This window comes from Festucalex cinctus, chromosome 1, assembly GCF_051991245.1.
Source record: "Festucalex cinctus isolate MCC-2025b chromosome 1, RoL_Fcin_1.0, whole genome shotgun sequence".
NCBI classification, from domain to species: domain Eukaryota; kingdom Metazoa; phylum Chordata; class Actinopteri; order Syngnathiformes; family Syngnathidae; genus Festucalex; species Festucalex cinctus.
Window position 1 is genome coordinate 66111267 of NC_135411.1, and position 21121 is coordinate 66132387.

General features: G+C 38.3%; 1 protein-coding gene across 3 annotated transcripts in view; it reads right to left on the reverse strand.

Moving 5' to 3' along the window:
* The window catches only part of LOC144005530 (TSC22 domain family protein 2-like), a 123898-nt gene that overhangs the window by 27486 nt on the left and 75291 nt on the right, over nt 1–21121 (reverse strand). Inside the window, exons 3-4 of one of the 3 annotated variants that reach the window (XM_077503774.1) lie at nt 19543–19617; nt 1625–1676 (exon numbers count right to left, since the gene is read on the reverse strand). In XM_077503774.1, coding sequence (XP_077359900.1) covers nt 1625–1676; nt 19543–19617 — 127 coding nt within the window. Of the gene's footprint in view, nt 1–1624; nt 1677–19542; nt 19618–21121 lie in introns of those variants that run through there. The other 2 variants (XR_013279609.1, XM_077503785.1) reach the window with 2 other exon arrangements.

Genomic DNA, 21121 nt, shown 5'->3' on the forward strand with positions numbered 1-21121 from the left:
ATGAAGGCGGGGCATCAAAATTTGTGTTTCACAATGAAAAAGGATATGCTTAATAATTCCCCGGCACATGCCCCAAAAAATCCCAAACTTAACATGTATATTTATAGTCAAGGCCTGAAGGTATCTCTATCACAAAATTCAGTTATAAATACAGCGCCACCTAGTCCTTGAAGCATAAAAAAAAACAACAAAAAAAAACAACCCCACTTACGGTATTTTGTACAAAATTTGTGAACTCATTGTAAGTGTTATAACTAAGTCATTTATGAATATTCTTTTACTTTCCACTACTCAACATGTTCACTGGTATCAGACCGATCCAAACATATGTACTTTTTTATTTTGTTTTATTTATTTTTGATAACCTCTATGGACAATAAAAGCAACATTGTGCAATGAGTACGAGCGATGATGGGTATATATACTTTTGCAAAAAATACCAATCAGGTCAACTCATTCCCTAAAAATAAAAAAGGACGCTGAGTTTTGCAGATCTTAACAATCACCAAAACCCATTGAGCTTGACACACACATCACACCTGGCAAAAAAAAAATCCACATGTTAAGGTTTTTCATGCCATGTTCAAAGAAATTTTGCTCCTAATGTGCCAGTAACCCAATGTGCGAGTACCCCAACGTGCAAGTACCCCAACGTGGCCCTGGCTGCGAGGGCCCTTTATAGCTGCTCGCAGCTCTAGTTGCTATTTAGTTTTGGTTTTATTTTCAATTGCACTCAACATTTGTTATTAGGAATGTTAAAGGCAACAGTATTTGAGCTAAAAGTTCAAATGTACTATCGGCATAATTGTCTTTTTTGGATTGCACAAGGAATTCTGGTATAAACCGCACTTTTATAAAAGTTGAATGTACTGTTAGTCTGTTACCTTTCACCTGTCACCATCTTTATTACTAACTTGTACATATATTTTAACAAATACAAGTATCTGCTTGCTTGTCAGCCCCTTAAAAATATTGGCCGTCAAAATAAAAAAATGCTGGACACCTTTGCTAAAATTGGCTACATCCTTAGTTGAACAGATAGTTTATTATTTTATGTATATATAATTATACCCCTGAAATGAAAATGAAATTAATACTGAATCAGAATGTGTTTCCGTTTTGGGGATTTTCTGAGGAAAAAAGGGTTTAAAAAAAAAAAAAAAAAAAAAAAAAAAAAAAAAAAAGGGAGGCTGACGATCCAATCCGATTACTCGACTAGCAAAATAGTCGTTTGTGGCAGCCCTACCCTGAAGCTTAATTAGTGGATCATGCTTCTCAATGAGGAGTGCTGGGCCAACAGGCGCTTCAGTGTACAGTGCGCGTAGCCATCTTCCTGCGTCCTCTCACAAACACACAGAAAGAGGTACGCCGCAGGCCTTTTCCACATATCAGTAGTCAGACAGAAGGCCATGAGTGTACGTGTACCTGCCTTTAAAACAGAGTTGGCGGACTGCCTCGTATTTATTTTTTTAAGTCCCGGTACTTAAAAAAATGATACCGAGCCATTTTTGACGCCAAAAGATCGAGGTATGGTATAGGTACCGGTACCCCATGCAACACTATCCCCATTCCGACTGAAGGTGTGGTACAAAACTTCAACATCACTGATAAAACGAGTACTCACCATGGCCTGTTCTATTTTATTATCAATGGCAACAATGTTGGATCCTGAGGCACTGAAACAAAGAAGAAGGGGGGGGGGGGGGGGGGGGGGGAAACAACAGGTCAGCTTTAATGCGCCAAACCGAAATATTGGAGACAAATAATGAATGGAATATACAAAAAAAAAAATCTGTGGATTTTAGTAATTTTCACACAATATCATATTACTAATCTGGGTCAGATCAGACTCCCAATCAAATGTGGGTCAGTTCTAAAAGAGAAGCCTTTTTTTTCTTTTCTTTTTTTTTTTAAATAACCGTGAGAGCCAAACCAATCCAACAAGTTTGAAGCAATTTCCAAACACCCGAGCATTTGAAGCCATTAGGTTTGCAGTCGTGCAGTCAGCATTGAATTACCTGCAAGGTGGACGAGAGGAGAGCAGAGGGCTCGTCCCTCCCCGGGCCGGGCCGGCGGGACAGCATGGGACCTTGTAGGAAAATCTACACGGCATGCTTTGTCTGCCGGCACCGACCGCTTCGTGGGCAATTGGGGAAAAGAGGGGCACGGTGGTGGACGGGAGGCATTTAGTGGTTCTAAGCATGACCGCATTTAGAATCAAGAAATATGAGCCAAGAGAGAGAGAGAGAGAGAGAGAGAGAGAGAGAGAGAGAGAGAGAGAGAGAGAGAGAGAGAGAGAGAGAGAGAGAGAGAGAGAGAAAGAGAGAGAAAGAGAGAGAAAAAGAGAGAGAGAGAGAGAGAGTGAGAGAGCGAGAGAGATAGAGAGAGAGAATATCGGGGGCGGGGGGTGCTTTTCGAGGGACGGAGCCTCTTCATGTTCAAAACCACGCCTTGTTGCTATATAGTGAGTTTAAGAACTTTTCAGACCACCCCCCCCAAAAAAGTACTCGAATTATGATTTACATTAAAATACAGAATTAACTTAACCAAATATAAGGTGTTACTCCCAAAAACTACATTTACTTTAATTCACAAGACAGAGAGACAAAGTTACATTAACAACATTAACAGTTGAGCATAAAAAAAAAATAAAATAAAAGTAAAATAAAAAAAATCTCCAACACAAGTCTTTTGCCACAACCTCATGATTTTAATCCAGAAAAACAACCATTCACCAAGTAAATCCCCTTTAAGGAATTGGCCAAAATAGGAATACTTTAAGGGCTTAACTGTACATCAAGTTTAAAACTGATTTTACCTTGTCAGAAATGCTGTTTGAACACATTTTTCCCCATTGGGGGGAAAAAAATAAATAAAAATTTGACTCCTGAAAAATGAACCTTGACTGCACTCTACTGGCAAGAAAGAGAACAGTAAAATTGCATGTTGCCATTGGTTGACAGGACAATTAAAGTTAAAAACATTTCTGCTGCCCAATGATCTTGGGATTGTTCCTGCTGCACATAAAATTTGCATGAAGCCGTCACCACATTATTTCCAACCGCCGATATCTCTAAAACCTTTGGCATAAAATAATAATAATAATAATAATAATAATTTTTTATTTTTTTTAAAGTATTATTTGACCAGAGTTGCATGAAGTTGGGTGTCAGTTTAACTGCTATTGTGATATTAGATCACACCCTCAGGGTGAAGTTAAAACGCAAACACATGGGGCCTCATATTGTAGATTTTCAAAGAAGTAACTACTGTAATGGGTTTAAAGTAACAGAGAACCACTGATTTCTCATAAAGCTATTCAGGCAACATCAGTAAAAAGTGCATTGTGGAGTTTAAAATGTTCGTGTTAAAGATTTCTCTACATCATGCATGCTTCACCAATGCCCAAATGAGTGAAGAACCCTGACTTTTTTAAACTGTGACTATGCCTATCAGTTTGGATGTTCTATTCAGTGTGATGTGTCCGGGCGAACACTCCACAGTGTCTATAGGGTGGGGAGGGGTGCGGTAGTGGAGGGTGACGTCATGCTCGTCCCTGCGGTCATTTAGTGTTAAGAGTATGACACAACTGGGATGGAAACTGAAAAAAATAAAAATAAACAAAAGGCCGACTTTGTACACAAAGACCCTTTCATCTATGACGTCACAATTACAGTGACAGTAATTCAGTGATTTCAACTAATTCGCAGTGATTAGAACATCACTTTTTCCTTCCAGATTTCAATTTTTAAATGATTGCAAAAGCAAGCTTACAAATTTTTCAAGCACATCACCTCACCGCAATGACCACTCAGTATCCTGACCAACACATTTAAAGTGTCATGGCAAGTAGATGCAAACATCGACTAATGTTGCTCCAATAGCGTTTCCTAACCCTGATTGGGCCAAGGGCACGTATTTTAAAATACAATGACACACTACCAAACAAGATTGTCACAAAAAGTACATACTTGCAATTTGACACTTGCAGATTTTTGTTTCGAACCTAATCATGATTATTTAAAAAAATAATAAAAAAATAAAAATACTACGACTCGCCATTTTCTTGCATATTCCTCCTTTTAGCTCCATTCTCTGGAATCCTGTTGCCAAGAAGGAATGCCGTTTGGACAGGCCTTGTGCTGACTGTCCAATATAGTGCTTTGCTGCCATTTTGTAGCATTTATAGGCAATTAGAAATGTGACTTCATTGTTCATGCCAGGGCTTTGGCCCCATCAATCACAAATAGCGGGGGACACATTAATGCTTATCTTAATTTACTTACAAATTTGTATTATTCGATTCTGGACCTATTGAGTTCAACACAAAACTATTTAATTGTTCAACCTGTCTCTATACATCTCCTGCATAGATAAGTCAACAAAGTTCCATTGTGTGTAGTCAATAATTTTCTGTCAAAGTTTAAATTGGATTATTTCCCGTGGCAGACCTGGATAGCAAGTGGTTGGCAAAAATTATCCATTTGGCCTATGTGGGATCAGAATTTTTGTTCCATTTAACTGTCTAATACCGTTACAAAATAAAATTAAGTACATCTTAAAAAAAATACCATTTTGGATTCAGTCCGCAGCACAGATTTAGATTGGAAAAAAAAAAAAAAAACATTACTTCAAAAACACCCAATTATTCTCCCTTTCAGGACAAGATGTTCAGTTCCTTAATGCCCCTCATTTTATGGGAGTGAGGTCAGTAGGGCTTTCAGAAGACAATAGTTGAGAGGCTGGGTGGAGGCGGCTACACCGTACACGATCTCTCCAAACTGTCACATCATTTTTCTTTGTCGACTTCATTGGAGATGACTGACGTGGGCTACGTGCCAAGTCATTGCAGTGTGAAAAAGGGAAGTGGCGAGTGAGACATTCAGTGGCTCTCAACCGAAAGACACGCACACGCATGTGCGCGCACCCCAACCCCCCCCCCCACACACACACACACACGCACACACCTCATAATCACATGCAGGAATCACATCTATGAGCCTAGATACTAGATCGGTGTCTATACAGCGTCCTCATCATTCATCCCGCGGCCCATGAAGTGTTCCGATAGTTTTTCGTAAATATATGAACTAACGGCCGACGAATTTGTGCAAAAATTCAAACAATTGGTGATTGATGAAGGCACAGTAAGTTTTTAATTGCGACGAGACGGGCCTTTTTTTTGGAAAAAAAGATGCCTCGCCATACCGGAAGTTTCCATGACGTTTCAGAATTTGTTTAAAAGAATCGCCCAGAAAAAGTGTTCACCAGTCGGGCGTTTGCTCACTAAGATGATGTTTGCCTTGGACATTTTCAAAGGATTGTTAAAAAAAATAAAAAAAAAAAAAAAATAAAAAAAAAAATAAAAAAATAAAAAAATAAAAAAAAAATAAAAAAAAAAAAGAAGGGGAAAAAAAAAAAAGGCAAACATCCTTGGATCAGTTCTTTACGGAGCCCCTAAGGTGACATGGTAGGAAAAAAAAAAAAACAACTTTGCGTTCCCTCGCAATCTTTGCGAGGGAACGCAACGATTGCGTGCCCTCGCAAAAAACTTTGCGCCGTAAACACTTCCGGGTCATCTTCCATGTGAACAAAAGCGACGAGGATGGAACGTTTGTTTCATGCTTCCAAACGTTCCATCCTCGTCGCTTTTGTTCACATGTAAGATGACCCGGAAGTGTTTACGGCGCAGCGAAGTTGACATGGTAAGCGAAAAAAACAACTTTGCGTTCCCTCGCAAAACAACTTTGCGTTCGAACGAAAAGTTTGCGAGGGAACGCAAAGTTGTTTTGCGAGGGAATGCAATCTTTGCGAGGGAACGCAATCTTTGCGAGAGAACGCTAAGTTTTTTGTTTTTTTTCTACCATGTCACCTTAGGGGCTCCGTAGTTCTTCACAAAACACCAGGCAAAAAAAAAAAAAACACTTCTAAGAGAGGAGAACATGAACCAAAGAGGGCAAAAAACGATAACAGCAGTTAAAAAGGTGAATCACCATCATTTTTATTCTTTATTCTATGTTTCTTTACATTACGCACAACTCTCATTTATTGTGCAACAATCTAATTGTAACATGTATTTGTTACGATTTGATGCATTTTTATGCTTTATAAAACATTTATGTCTGAATTTTGGGAGTCTTGGAACGGATTAGGGCATTTACATGGAAAATGCGTCTCTACTTACAAAATTTTCTAATTAAGAACTTTCTTCCAGAACCAATTAATTTCGTAAGTAGGAGGTACCGCTGCACATTTAAATTCTCTGAGTTGAACTTCGCAAGATAACAAAAAAAAAAAATCTAAACAGATGGTGTGTCAATTTTGGTTGAGAATATACTTCAAATATTACCATCGCAGCAGAAGAATTTTGAAGTTTATTGAACATATATATATATATATATATATATATATATATATATATATATATATATATATATATATATATAAACACAAACAAATAGTTAAATTTAAAATAAAAGAAACATACAATAAATGTCAATTTATATGTTCAAGGGAGTAGGAAGAAGTTGAAAACTTATCTAGTCCTACCCCTTATTCTTCGTATCCTATCACTTATTTCATATTTGATACAATAGATTACATTTTAATAAAAGAAAATATATAATCCTACTCATATAGCGTATGTAAATAAAATTAATAGAAATACACAATAATAATACATCAACATACTCATGTATACAATTCTCATTACACTCATATTGATACATCAAAGAAAAGTAAATAAATAAATAAAACATTTCTACAATTTTCCTACCTCATGTCTGATTTAAATAATATTGAACTTTGCTTTTAAACATTTTTTTTTAATTCAACAAGTGAATTACATCTTTTCAGGTCAGTTCCCAAGTTATTCCACAAATTAACTCCTTTAACGGAGACACACCTTTGCTTAATATTTGTTCTTGTTTTGGGTTTTTTGTACACACTTGTACCCCTTATCTCACAAGGACTGTGTCTAATTTCAAACAACTTTTGAGTACTGTGACAGAGTAGATTGTTGTATACTTTGTACATTATTTGTGCTATTTTAAACTCAACCAAGTCATAAAATTTCATTGTATTTAATTTAGTAAATAGTGGATGTGTTGATTCTGTATATTGTGATCGATTAATAATCCTTATGTCTCTTTTTTGCAATTTAAAAACAGGGTCAGTATTTGTTTTATATGCATTTCCCCAAATTTCCACACAATAGGTCAAGTATGGTAATAATAATGTATTATATAATGAATAGAGTGAATTCATGTTCAGGACCTCCTTGGTTTTATAGAGTATCCCTATGATTTTTGACATTTTCCTTTTAACATTTTCTATGTGTGGCTTCCAACATAATTTATCATCAATAACTACTCCAAGGAATTTATTTTCATACACCCTTTCTATTTCAATTAAATTCACCATAATTTTGACTTGATGAGTGATCGGTCTAGTGCCAAAAACTATTAACTTGGTTTTATTTAAATTTAATGATAATTTGTTCATGTCAAACCAATTTTTTATTGTATTTAATTCATACTCCACAGTAGTCAGAAGCTGCTTCAAGTTGTCTCCATAACAGTAGAGAGTTGTATCATCAGCAAACAAGACACTTTTGAATATTTTTTAGACACAACAGTTGTCATTCATATACAATATAAATAATTTAGGGCCTAGCACAGACCCCTGAGGAACTCAATGAGTAATCTTCAAGTGTTTTGAATTTGTATTATTAAACTGCACATACTGATATCTATCAACCAAAGAACTTTTTTATCTATTTATATGTTAAGCCTCTTATACCATATTTCACAAATTTATTCATTAATGTAGAATGGTCGTGTCAAATGTGTTCTTTAGATCCATAAATATCCCAACAGTAAATTTTTTATTGTCTATGTTGGTAGATATTGCTTCTACAAGTTCCATGACTGCCATTGAAGTGGTCCGTTTTTCTCTAAACCCGTACTGATTTTCACACAAAAGCTTATGTTTCTCAATAAAATTGTCCAGTCTGTATAACAATAATTTTTCTAGAATTTTTTAGAACTGTGGCAACAATGATATTGGTCTATAGTTACTAAATATATGTCTATCTCCACTTTTGTAACTAGGAATGACTTTTGCTATTTTCATTTTTGATGGAAATATACCAGTTTGGAAAGACAAATTGCAAATATATGTAAGAGGTTTCACAATATATTCTATAATACTTTTTACTAGTGTCATATCAATATTAAAAAAAAGTTGGTGGACTTTTTATTTTTTAATGTTTTCACAACATTTAATACTTCTATATCATTAACACCATTAAGGAACATAGTGGATGAATTATTTACAACGTGCTTATCTATTTCATGTTTCTTTCTTGTCTCTAGTCTCTAATTTTACCTCTGAGGGGTGTAGTAGCAGTACTTCTGGCTACTTACTAACATATCTTTTAAAGTTGTTTATTCTGAGTGCCTAAGATATGTTTAATGTGAAGTATCAGATGACATTAAACAGTCAAGAAATACTGCCCAACTGATATAGTTGTTTGTCCTGACAAATGAAATGAGTTACCTCTGATAAGGCGTTTCTATTGGCTCACACTTCATGATAATCCCACATAACAGCTCTGTGAGTCATACATCAGCATACTGTAGGTACACAGCAGAATAGCAGATACCTGGAACTGCTCAGGAACTGCTCAACATCAAACTCACTATCCAAAAACGTTTTATGTGAACTAGCCAAAAGAGTATGAGTCAAATTAAAATTCATATGAAACGATTCAGTTGCATTGTCTTTAAAATAATTAGCTGTTTGATTGAAAATAAATTTGAAGCAAGCTGGGATAGCAATCAAGCCAAACTCATATTAATACAGCATCTGGAACTCAGAGTTAGTCTTCCAGGAATAGCTGGCACAAGCCAAAGACTTTTGAAGCAACAAAATGAATGCCTTGTTTTGTAGAGCAAAAGAGTAAGAGAGAGCTTGGCAAGACTCTCCTGACACACATGATCTTGTTTAAGCCTACAGATCTCATGTCAAACTAATAAAGAGCTGGTTTGAGTGGCTGACTTTCAAAACAAAACTCAGAGTGTAACTCACTTGGTCAGGGCAGTGTACAAAGCAAACATCGACCATGTATGCAAGGTCAAGCACTCACAAGGGGTTACTGGGATAAGAGAATAGACTGCTAATGAGGAAGTGAACTTTCCCTACAAGTTGATTACAAACAAAGAACACCTCTACTACCACCCCTAGCAAAAAGTATGGAAACACCAGTCTTGGATGAGATCAAACTAGGGGTGTGAATTGCCTAGTACCTGACGATTCGATTCGTATCACGATTCACAGGTCACGATTCGATTCGATACCGATTAATCCTGATACGAATTTATAAGTCGATTGTTGCGATTTTTTTCATTCAAATTTAGAAAATACTAATCAGTAAGCTTGTAGAGTGTAAGATTTATATGAAAATGTATTATTTATTTATCTGAAATTTCAGTCTTATAGAGGTTGTAATCTGTTTCATGTTTGAACAGCATTAAAATAAAATATTAAGGCTTAATGTTCCGTTCATATAACATTCTTCCATGCTCAAGGTGTGAATCCTAAAAAAATAAAAATAAAAATAAAAATAAAAAAAATAAAAAAATAAAAAAATCGATTCTGCTGATTATTGAATCGATTCGAGAATCGCGCGATGTAGTATCGCGATATATCGCCGAATCGATTTTTTTTTTTTAACACCCCTAGATCAAACTCGGATAAAAAGCATAAAACAGTCGTAAGGTCATGCCAAAGTGCAACATCTTGGCTTTCAGAAATGAAGAAAACACATTGTGCTGGTCAGTAAATGTTACTTTTATAGAGCAAGTAAATATGGAATCACTCCATTCTAAAGAAAAAAAAATATGGAATCATGAAAAACAGACAAAGAAAAAAACATCAAAACACATCACTAGTATTTAGTTGCACCACCTCTGGTTTTTATGACAGCTTGCATAGACTTGATGAGTGACAAACAGTATTCTTCATCAATCTGGTGCCAACTCTCTTTAATTGCAGATCATCTTTGCAGGTTGCAGCCTTGCTGTGGACCATTTTTTTCAATTTCCACCACAGGTTTTCAATTGGGTTGAGATCTAGTCTATCTGCAGGCCATGACATTGACTGGATGCGTCTTTCTCCAAGGAATGCTTTCACAGTTTTAGCTCTGTGGAATGATGAATTGTCATCTTGGAAAATGATTTCATCATCCCCAAACATTTTTTCAACTGAAGGGATAAGAAAGCTGTCCAAAATGTCAATGTAAACTTGTGCATTTATTGAAGATTTAACCACAGCCATCTCTCCAGAGCCTTTGCCTGACATGCAGCCGCATATCATCAAGGACTGTGGGAATTTTGATGTTTTCTTTAGGAAGTCCTCTTTGTAAATCTCACTGGAACGGCACCAAACAAAAGTTCCAGCATCATCACCTTGTCCAATGCAGATTCGTGACTCATCACTGAACCTTCATCCAGTCTTCCACAGTCCATGATTAGCCCATTGCAGTCCTGAGGCCTCATTCATAAAGCTTGCGTACGATCAAAATGAGGCCAAAACTCTACGTACGAACATTTCTGCGCCAAAGGTGGTATTTATAGAAAACAAACTGAACGTGAAACTTTACGCACCGCCACGTCAATTCTGGACCTACCGTACGCAATTTACACATTCTGGAGACATGGGAAAACAACGACACAATCAGCTTTGTGGTGCATTTCTATTCCTCAAACGCCATGTATGCTGGATGTTGGGTCACATTTTTTTTTTGTTCCAGACTTATTTTCTGCTCAAAATGGAGTGGTTCCATATTTTTTTCCTCAGAATGGAGTGATTCCATATTTATTTCCCTGCACTTGCTCTATAAAAATAAAATTTACTGACCAGCACAATGTTTTTTCTTAATTTCTTTTAGTGTTTCTGAAAGCCAAGATGTTGCACTTTGGAATGACCTTACGACTGTTTCATGCTTTTTATCTGAGTTTGATCTACAGAATAAAACGTCTGAGTGAGTGCTCGTCCAAGACTGGTGATTCCATACTTTTTGCTTGGGGTTGTATAACAGGCATCAGTGAAGTTTATTTTCCATAGAGCTCAAAATCCTCCAAGTAAGAGTTGTGGGTAATTGGAGCAAAACCTAGCCTGGAAACCAGACTTATTGCTGAAACCAGAGGATGAGTCTGGTCACTGTCATAATCAAGTGTATTTCTGAGGCGGGACAAGCCTAACCAAACAGACAGTGAATAAATCCAATCAGCGAATATGAACTTGATTGCACGGTTCTTATTTTAACTGGGCTGAATTCGCTTTCAACGGTCGAGTGACCAGACCAACTTTATTTCATTTAAGAAAGTGGGTGTGGCAAAACTCTGCCGAAGACATTAAATATTAGGCTCAAAAGTCGAAAATGACCGACTACATGACTACAGAATTTACTACAGAACTACGGTTTACAGATTCAGAATGAACAACTCCATGTCATTGATTTTTTTTAAGGATATTAAGTATTGACAAAAATACATGTTCATTGAATTTTAGATTAACTAATTCACTGCCTTGGACATTTATATTTTTCAACGGAAGTCTACCCATTTACTCCAACTGACAGACTATATTGCCAAAAGTATTCACTCACCTTCATTGACTCCCATATAGAAATCTAAGTATGATGTCGGTCCACCCATTGCAGCTATAACAGCTCATGATTATTTTTTAAAAGAGCTAATATCGGCCGACTGGTCCAGCCCTAGTAATATTTCGTTTGTGTTACAATGGCATTTCCATCATTCATCATGACAAGCTGTTTCATAATGAGTGAAAAATAAAATGCATTATAAAAAACTGACATAATAGCCTTAATGGTCCTCTTTGCTTGTATAGCGTATAAATGGTTGTAGCGCTTCACATGATGCCATGTTGATTCTGCCAAAGATGACATCTACTTAGCCCCTTTGCCTAAAGGGGAATTGGAGTGAAGACTATTGTAAAAGGAAGAACAATGAAAAAGGAAGTAGGTGTGCTTAAAAACAAAAAGAAATAAAATCCACTACCGGGAACCTGTGCCAAACTGACAGACAGGATGCCCAAATGGATGCCCTTTATTTTTGATAACAACCACTGTGCATCAGAAGTAGTTGCACTGAAGGCCAGTAGGTCAGACGTGAAATAAGAACCATAGAAATGCAACAGTGCAGACTCAAACATAAAAGCAAACACTTGGGAAAATACCTAGTGGGAATATTTAGTTCAATACAATTTACATTCAATTTGATTTCTGCTCTATTCCTAGTAGAGAGTGAATACCATATAGAAAGAGATGTGAGGACTGGTCTTTGGTCCCATGAGAACCTCATGCATATCCGATGTCATCCATTATGGTTGCACCAAACCACTGTAATTAAAGATCATTGTCAACATTGAGGGCAAACATCTTCCATGGAGACTGTAAAACGTGGCCCTGAGCAGGGCAAATTAAAGTACAATGAACTAAAAGTCTTGTCAGAAGCCTGCAGGGGTATTTGTTTTTAAAGAAAGCGAATAAAAGCATACTGTCTGTGCCCATGTGATACAGTTCATGCTACTAGTAAAAGTGTGCATTGTTATGTACTACCAATAGATGAATATTTGGAGTATCAAAGAAAAGTGCATGCATGTTTGTGTCACTATGTATAGGGTGTCCTCAATATGCTTGCTATTCACATTAATACTCTTGTTACATAACTTTTCAATTTTATATATTCAATGTTTTTAGGATAATTTATAGCAGTTGAGGAATTACAGATGGAAAATAGCCTTATGGCTGTGTTGAATATTCACTGCCAGCCATTTTAGAAAAATTCAAAATTTTCAATACCCACGCAATATTTCGTTCAATAATTATATATAAGCCGAATCTACCAAATGACAGCATAGACTCCCTACTTTTTGCCTCGTCTTGTTCTTTTATAATTGACAGTAGAAAAATGTAGGTTTGCCAAAATACAGCATTACTCCCATGGACTCTGAAACTGTGTTTAATTTGCATAAAATGGGTCAATGATGTCATCTACCGGTGGTTGGGCATCAGTAAAGTTGTTTCCAAGTTTGACATTTACAGTGGAGCATAATCAGATTATCCCCCATTATCCCTGCTCTAAAAAATATATATAATTGACAAGCATACTTGTCAAAGGCAGTGAATGAGTTAATGCTAGCGTATAACAAACATACTGTATATAATAAACACTTTAATTGGGAGAAGTATGTGCTCTAGTGAGTGACATTTTAGTTGGCACTGTTAAAAAATGGTAGACAAAGATTTTGCACAATATTACTTGTGTATATTTCTAATGTAACTATGACTACCGGTAAGTTTATCAGACAGAAGCAGAGAGCTGCGCCAAGCTTGTTCAAAGGGAGCGTTTCTGGAAACCGACAAAAACAAGCTGAAGCATCCCAAACAACGTCAACTGCACAGAGAATAATAAAATTCATTCATGCCACATGAGTGGTCATATGACCAGGAAGGTTATAAAGAGTTTGAGCAGCTTGCTTACTGGGAAGTGAAACTTGATGCAAATGCTAAAAGTAGACGAGCATTTTACACGTCACTATTCGGGGCTGCTTCCTGAACCTTTCTCAATCATATTGTGGATGCCAGCTTGTTGTGGAAACTACTTGGAACAATGTGGCCAAATGCATTATAAATAATAATAATAATAATAATAATAATAATAATAAAAGAAGTCAATTCAGAGGAATGTCTAACTACAGCTGTTCCAGAGAGTCAGACTTTTGTTTAGTTTGGATTTGGAGACAATTTACTCATAGGAAATAATGTAATTATAAATACTGGTAATCTGTATCAGGGTCCTTGATGTAAAACTTTGTATTAACCTGTACAAGAACAGGAATTTTTTCCTGCATTCAAATTCAAAATTTTGTGGCGGCCGCCTCCAGTTAATTTTGTGCCACCCCCAGCCAGAGCGATTGATATCTCTCAACCGCGTAGCACATGCACGTACAGCGTGTGAAGCTCAATTCATGTATCCTGAAAATTGGAACCGTGAAGCGCAAAATCAATGCTTGCTATAATAATAATAACAATAATAATAATAATAACAATAATAATAACAATAATAATAATAACAATAATAATAACAGTAATAAAAACAAAACTTTAATGAGAGTTTGGCGCGATTACTGTAGGCCGTAACCACGTCAACAACAAGGCGAAGCCAAGTACTTGTCAGTCCATCTATGTGCGTAGCTCACAAAAAGTCCCGCGGTGCCTTCATGGCCCCCAGACTGTCGGAAACTACAGAACCCCTGAACCACTATGGTTGCTTTAAGGGGTGGGAAACTGTGAGTACCTCCCGATACGATATGATATGCGATACAAGGCTCACGATAACGATCACTTCATCAGCGCAAGCACACCACCACTTGGCAAAACAAAAAAAACAAAAAAGATAGCTGTAATAATAAGAGTAAAAAAATATAAGAATAATGTAATGATTCCGAATAAGAGATAAAGTAATTCACAATTAGTAAAACATAACTCAAAAACATTGTATATTATATATTAGTGTTTGGATTACATATTAGTGTTGATTTCATCACATTTATTGATCAAATTTCTAGGGTCATTTTTACTTTTACCGGTGTCCAGACACCCTGTACAATAGACAATAAAATAAATTTTAAAAACAACACGTAAATAAAATACAAGTTAAATATCTAGTGGCCATAAAAGTCACATTCAAAATGTGGTTGTACAAGTTTTTTTTCCAAGGCAAGTGCAAGTACATGTAATTAAATTCAATACAAGAGTATCTCCCATTTAACCGGTTTCCACACAAACTGCTGTGTCTCCCTCTGCACACTTGGTGGCCCACTGGGTTGCACCCACATTGTGACGTACTTCAGACAAGGGATGTCACGATACCAGAAATTTAGTAGTCGATGCCGATACCATTGAAATTCCACGATTCTCGACGCCATTTCGATACCATGGCAAAAACAGAAAATAAATAATAAATCCCATGTACTTCAACATACACTCTTTTATTAGAGTGAACAAACAACGATACTGTGTGCTTAAACAATTGGCATGTGGCTTTAAAACATTAAAATGAAATACTGTGCATTAAAATATTAAACAATAGAGTAAACATTCATTCAAATTCAAATTCAAAAATAAAAAAGTATTAAAAAAAAAAACAGCTCAAGAGTTCCCAGACTCTGCTTCCTCAAAGGAAGACGTGTCGGTGGAATTGAGGAGGTCTTCGAAGTATTCCCCCCACCGATTCACGACGTCCCGAGTCGAGGTCAGCACCACACCATCTCCACTATACACAGTGTTAATGGTGCACTGCTTTCCTCTCCTGAGACGCCGGATGGTGGACCAGAATTTCCTCGAAGCAGTCCGGAAGTCGTTTTCCATGGCCCCACCGAACTCCTCCCATGTCCGAGGTTTTGCCTCAGCAACCGCTGGGCTCTCCTATCTCTGGGGTCCCCCTTCTTAAAAAGGGGGACCGGAGGGTGTGTTCTAACTACAGAGGGATCAGACTCCTCAGCCTCCCTGGTAAGGTCTATTCAGGGGTATTGGAGAAGAGGGTCCGTCGGGAAGTCGAATCTCGGATTCAGGAGGAGCAGTGTGGTTTTCGTCCTGGCCATGGAATAGTGGACCAGCTCTACACCCTCAGCAGGATCCTCGAGGGTGCGTGGGAGTTTGCTCAACCAGTCCACATGTGTTTTGTGGATTTGGAGAAGGCGTTAGACCGTGTCCCTCGCGGAGTCCTGTGGGGGGTGCTTCGGGAGTACGGCGTACCGGGCCCCCTGATACGGGCTGTTCGTTCTTTGTACGACCGTTGCCAGAGTTTGGTCCGCATTGCCGGCAGTAAGTCGGATTCGTTTCCAGTGAGGGTTGGACTCCGCCAAGGCTGCCCTTTGTCACGATTCTGTTCATAACTTTTATGGACAGAATTTCTAGGCGCAGCCGAGGCGTTGAGGGGGTCCGGTTTGGTGTCCTCAGCATTGCATCTCTGCTTTTTGCAGATGATGTGGTGCTGCTGGCTTCATCAAGCCGGGATCTCCAACTCTCACTGGAGCGGTTCGCAGCCGAGTGTGAAGCGGTTGGGATGAAAATCAGCACCTCCAAATCCGAGACCATGGTCCTCAGTCGGAAAAGGGTGGCGTGTCCTCTCCGGGTCGGGGATGAGGTCCTGCCCCAAGTGGAGGAGTTCAAGTATCTTGGGGTCTTGTTCACGAGTGAGGGTAGGATGGAGCGAGAGATCGACAGGCGGATCGGTGCAGAGTCTGCAGTTATGCGGACTCTGTATCGGTCCGTTGTGGTGAAGAAAGAGCTGAGCCAAAAGGCAAAGCTCTCTTTTTTTTTAATTTATTTAAAAAAAAAAAAAAAAAAAAGAAAAAAAAAAAAAAAAAAAGAAAAAAGGCAAAGCTCTCGATTTACCGGTCGATCTACGTTCCGACCCTCACCTATGGTCACGAGCTTTGCGTCGTGACCGAAAGGACAAGATCCCGGATACAAGCGGCCGAAATAAGTTTCCTCCGCAGGGTGTCCGGGCTCTCCCTTAGAGATAGGGTGAGAAGCTCGATCATCCAGGAGGGACTCAGAGTCGAGCCGCTGCTCCTCCATGTTGAGGAGCCAGCTGAGGTGGCTCGGGCCTCTGGTTCGGATGCCTCCTGGACGCCTCCCTGGGGAGGTGTTCCGGGCATGTCCCACCGGTGGGAGGCCCCGGGGACGACCCAGGACACGCTGGAGAGACTATGTCTCTTGGCTGGCCTGGGAACGCCTTGGGATCCCGCCGGAGGAGCTGGTTGAAGTGGCTGGGGAGAGGGAAGTCTGGGTTTCCCTCTTAAAGCTGCTGCCCCCGCGACCCGACCTCGGATAAGCGGTAGAAGATGGATGTATGTATGTATGTATGGATGGATGGATGGATGGATAAAAAAAACCTAAATGATGCCATCAGGTATAAACACACACCAACAAACAAGATGACGAATAACGTTTGATATATTATTTCGGGGTTGTTTAATGTTACTTTAGGTGATTCAGTAAATTAGCTTTCCGGCAACATTACTTAACTTTTTTTTTTTCTTGACAGAAGAGGCTGAACATAACGCTACCTTTACTGCGCCAAGCAGCTCATTTAGTATGGGGGACATCATACTAACGTTATTAGTTTAGATATGGGAACAATGATAACACAGGAATTCAAATTCACTCACCTTGAACTCTTTGTACAAGTCTGGGTGTCGAACGTTTTAGATCAGGGGTGGCGAGATCCAGTCCTCGAGGGCCGCAGTCCTACAGGTTTTGGATATTTCCCTTCTTCAACACAGCTGATTCATGATCAGCTCATCAGCAAGCTCTGCAGAAGCCTGATAACGAGCCTGTTAATTGGAATCAGCTGCACTACGAGTAGGGAAATCTATAAAACCTGCAGGACTCCGGCCCTCGAAGACCGCAGTTTGCCACCCGTTTTAGATGTTTCGCTAAATTGGATGTGTTCCCCCCCTTTAGTCTGGAAACGGTTTCGGCATCTTTTGTATACAGGTATTTGAGGATAGGATCGATTATTAATCCCTGCTCATCAACCTCAAATCCAAAGCACTTCCATATGAGACTTTTGGCGTTTTTCTTCAACTAATTGAAGGGCAGCTGCCGCTGCAGTTGAAGACGACGCAGATGTGCGGGCTACTGCCATGTTGCACGCATTGACAGTTTTTTTTTTTTTTTTTTTTTTTTTTTTTTTTTAAATCATTCACTCTCAAAAGCTTATTTCATGTAAGCCACATGGGTATCCCAGGCGGAGGAGCGAACCCACGCCAACCGGCACCGAAGGCAAGTGACGGTTCCACTCCTCCACCTGGAGCCCGCACGCATTGACTATTGTAAGCGGCAGCCGGCAGGGTAGTCACGTGACAGTCATTAGACGTTGCGTGGGTGGCCAGATAAGCGCTCATTTACACCCCCAAAACAACACAAATGACGCGGCCAGATCTGCTGCCTCGGTACCAACGATACTTCGGGTACTGTAGGAAAGGTAGTACTGTCACATTTTCAGAATCTTGGCATCGACTTGGTACCTAAGTATCGGTTCCTTTGACAACCCTACTTCAGACACGCCGAAGAACTTTGAAAGTTGTACTAACTTTGAATCAAACCTGTTAAATTGAATAAAGATAAATACAAGACTAAGAGTGGTGAGAGTGCTGCACAGAATCAAATCATCAAACTCGATGCCCAGTACAGGCATCAACAACAGCGATCCCCACCCAATTTAAAACTATTTGAAGCGATCGAAGGCTTTTATCTGCCTTGATCCAAACGCAACAAACAAGATGCTATGCTAACCGTTACGAACTACCCGCCCGCCCAAACTACATTGACTACAATAGAAATGCAGCCCCTCAAATGCACCCCTTTGCTTTTGGTGTAGACATTTTTCCAGCACGCAGACAGTAGAAACAACAATGCAACAGGCACATTTGTTTTTCTACATACAGTCCTCGGAATGGACGGAGCGGATATAAGAATTTAAGACTTGGGTAAATTAAATTTTAGACCTGGGATGAAAATATATGTGTTTAACACATTTAAGGCCTAAAATGTAAGTTCCTGAATTTTAGACTTTTTTTTTTTTAATACTTTCTTTTTTTTAGACCCCGCGGGAACCCTGTCCAACACAATGGAAGAAAATATGTGGTATGAGTTACAATGCAACAGTTGCTTACAAATGTTTCTCAGAGTTGCAACAAGCCAACAGTGATTCTAATTAATTGTTTTGAAAGAAAAATTAAGTATTTTGAAATATTCTGAGGGAAACAATTGTCAGGTGAATAGGGAAGTTACAATTGTCAGATGATCATGGTATTATGTGCAGGTTGTCATGGTGAAGCAGCCACGAGTTGTCCTGCCACAACTTTCACCTCATCTCACACACTGAACTGCTTGTTGATAGTTCAGCCCCCAACCCACATTGAAGGGTAACATTTTTAGGTAGTGGTTTAGGTTTGGAATATATCTCTATTTTGAGACCAGTCCTGTAATGTTTGTGCCGCAACGCAAATGTAATATCTGAGTTTTTGTTGTACGTTGGTTAAGCGCCGTGTTCTGTTCATTGTTGGTATTAATCGATGCAGAATCATTTACATTTGCATTGGGAGAATGTACCAATCAAATATTTGTCCCACCCTACTTTAAGGTTATTTTCCGGCTAAAATGTTTCCAATCAACTTTGAGGCGAAATCAACTTTTCACTGTTCAACACCAACAGTGTGTCAGAGAAAGTGCAAGAGGAAGAAAAGTGAGAATATTGGAGAGCGACAAAGATGTCATTGAGAAGTCTATTGGGCAATTCCACTCTTACTGCCAAGCTTTTCCAAAATCACTTCATGCATGTGGTGAACAGCGAAACTCTGGGCTACCGAACGAACACTGCACACACATTGTGGCATTCTGCCAGACCCCGGTCAGTCCATTCCAGTATAGTACTGTACCTATCACTGTGGGCCTTTGAGTCCCTTAATCTGCTGCCAGACTGGAAGGCCTGGTAGAAAGCCTTGGAGGGGTTCCTGTGTCAGCCAGATTCAGGAAAGGGGAAAGAAAAAGAAATAAGAACAGTTGAAACAGGGAAACAAGACGACTGTGTCATCGCAAATAAGGTTCTTAGAAATGGCAATGCAAATTATCTGCTTGGTCTATTATGTGACTTTGGAGAAAACACTTTGCATGTCATTAAACAAAAATTGGATTTGGATTAGGTACAAAATTCCATCGCCTTTTTTTTTTTTTTTTGCGACTTGAGTTGCTCGACAACAAGTCGTGGTGACAGTGGACAAGATAGTCATCCATTGCTGGAGCTAGTCTCTATACAAGCCAGAGAGACTTCCTTGTTCGCCGACCTGCTCAATCAACCATTGAAAGGCAGTTTGCAACGGCGGAGCCAAAAACAATCAATGCTTAGGACCGCCCCCTCATTTTAATTACATTTCAACCTGACAGAGCATCTGCACCATGAAACAAATGTGAGAGCAGAGCGTTTTTATTTATTGATTGTTATTTAATTCAATTTATATATTTATTTTTGCATTTATTTCGACATTTGTGTTTATTTACATTTTTTGAATTTCGTTTTTTTATTTTTGTGTTTATTTTTTCGTTTATCTGTTAGATATATATATATATATATATATATATATATATATATATATATATATATATATATATATATAGTAGGGGTGTGCTCAAAAAATCGATACGGCAATATATTGTTGCGGGCCTAATTACAATACACGTATCGATACGCAGGCATCAGAATCGATTTTGCTCGTTAACTTTAAATAGGCAGCTTGCATTGTACCTAAAAAAATAAAAACCAGCAGCGTCTTTGAAGTTAATTGCCTTTAATTAATGCAAAAATAGCTCACCAGTGATTGGACACTGTGTCTTGCTAAGAAAAATTAAAGCAGAGGAAGAATATCAACATTTATTTACTTATAAACTTAACATGTTTATAAGTAAATATTTCAAATAAGCACATTTTAGAGCTGTAATTTTAATACTTTGATATTTTGCTCATATCGGCTCATGTCTATTAATAAATGTTCCCGGTGTGTCTGTGAAAACTGCTCCTTGCTCTGCAGTGCGTACACATTTAGACCAGGTATGCCGCTTGGTGGTAAACCAGAAGAGCTGCTAACAAAAATATTTTTGTCAGTCAGCATAACAAACATATCCTTTAGGTATACATATGACTGTTATTATAAAATGCAAGAAAATTAATGTGACATTATAAAATGCAAGAAAATTAATGTAACATATCGGGATACGTATCACCTTGAAGATCAAGTATTGTGATACATATGTATTGCAATACGTATCGTATCGTGACCCCTGTATCGTGATATGTATCGCATCGTTAGATTGGTGGCAATACCCAGCCCTAATATATAGATATAATTGTTTTTATTCCCATTTATATATTTTTTGGATTTAAATTTTAATTATATTTTATATCTGTTTTTATCTCATCCCACAGTCCAAAGACATGCACGGCAGGTTAATTGGGTGCTCCGA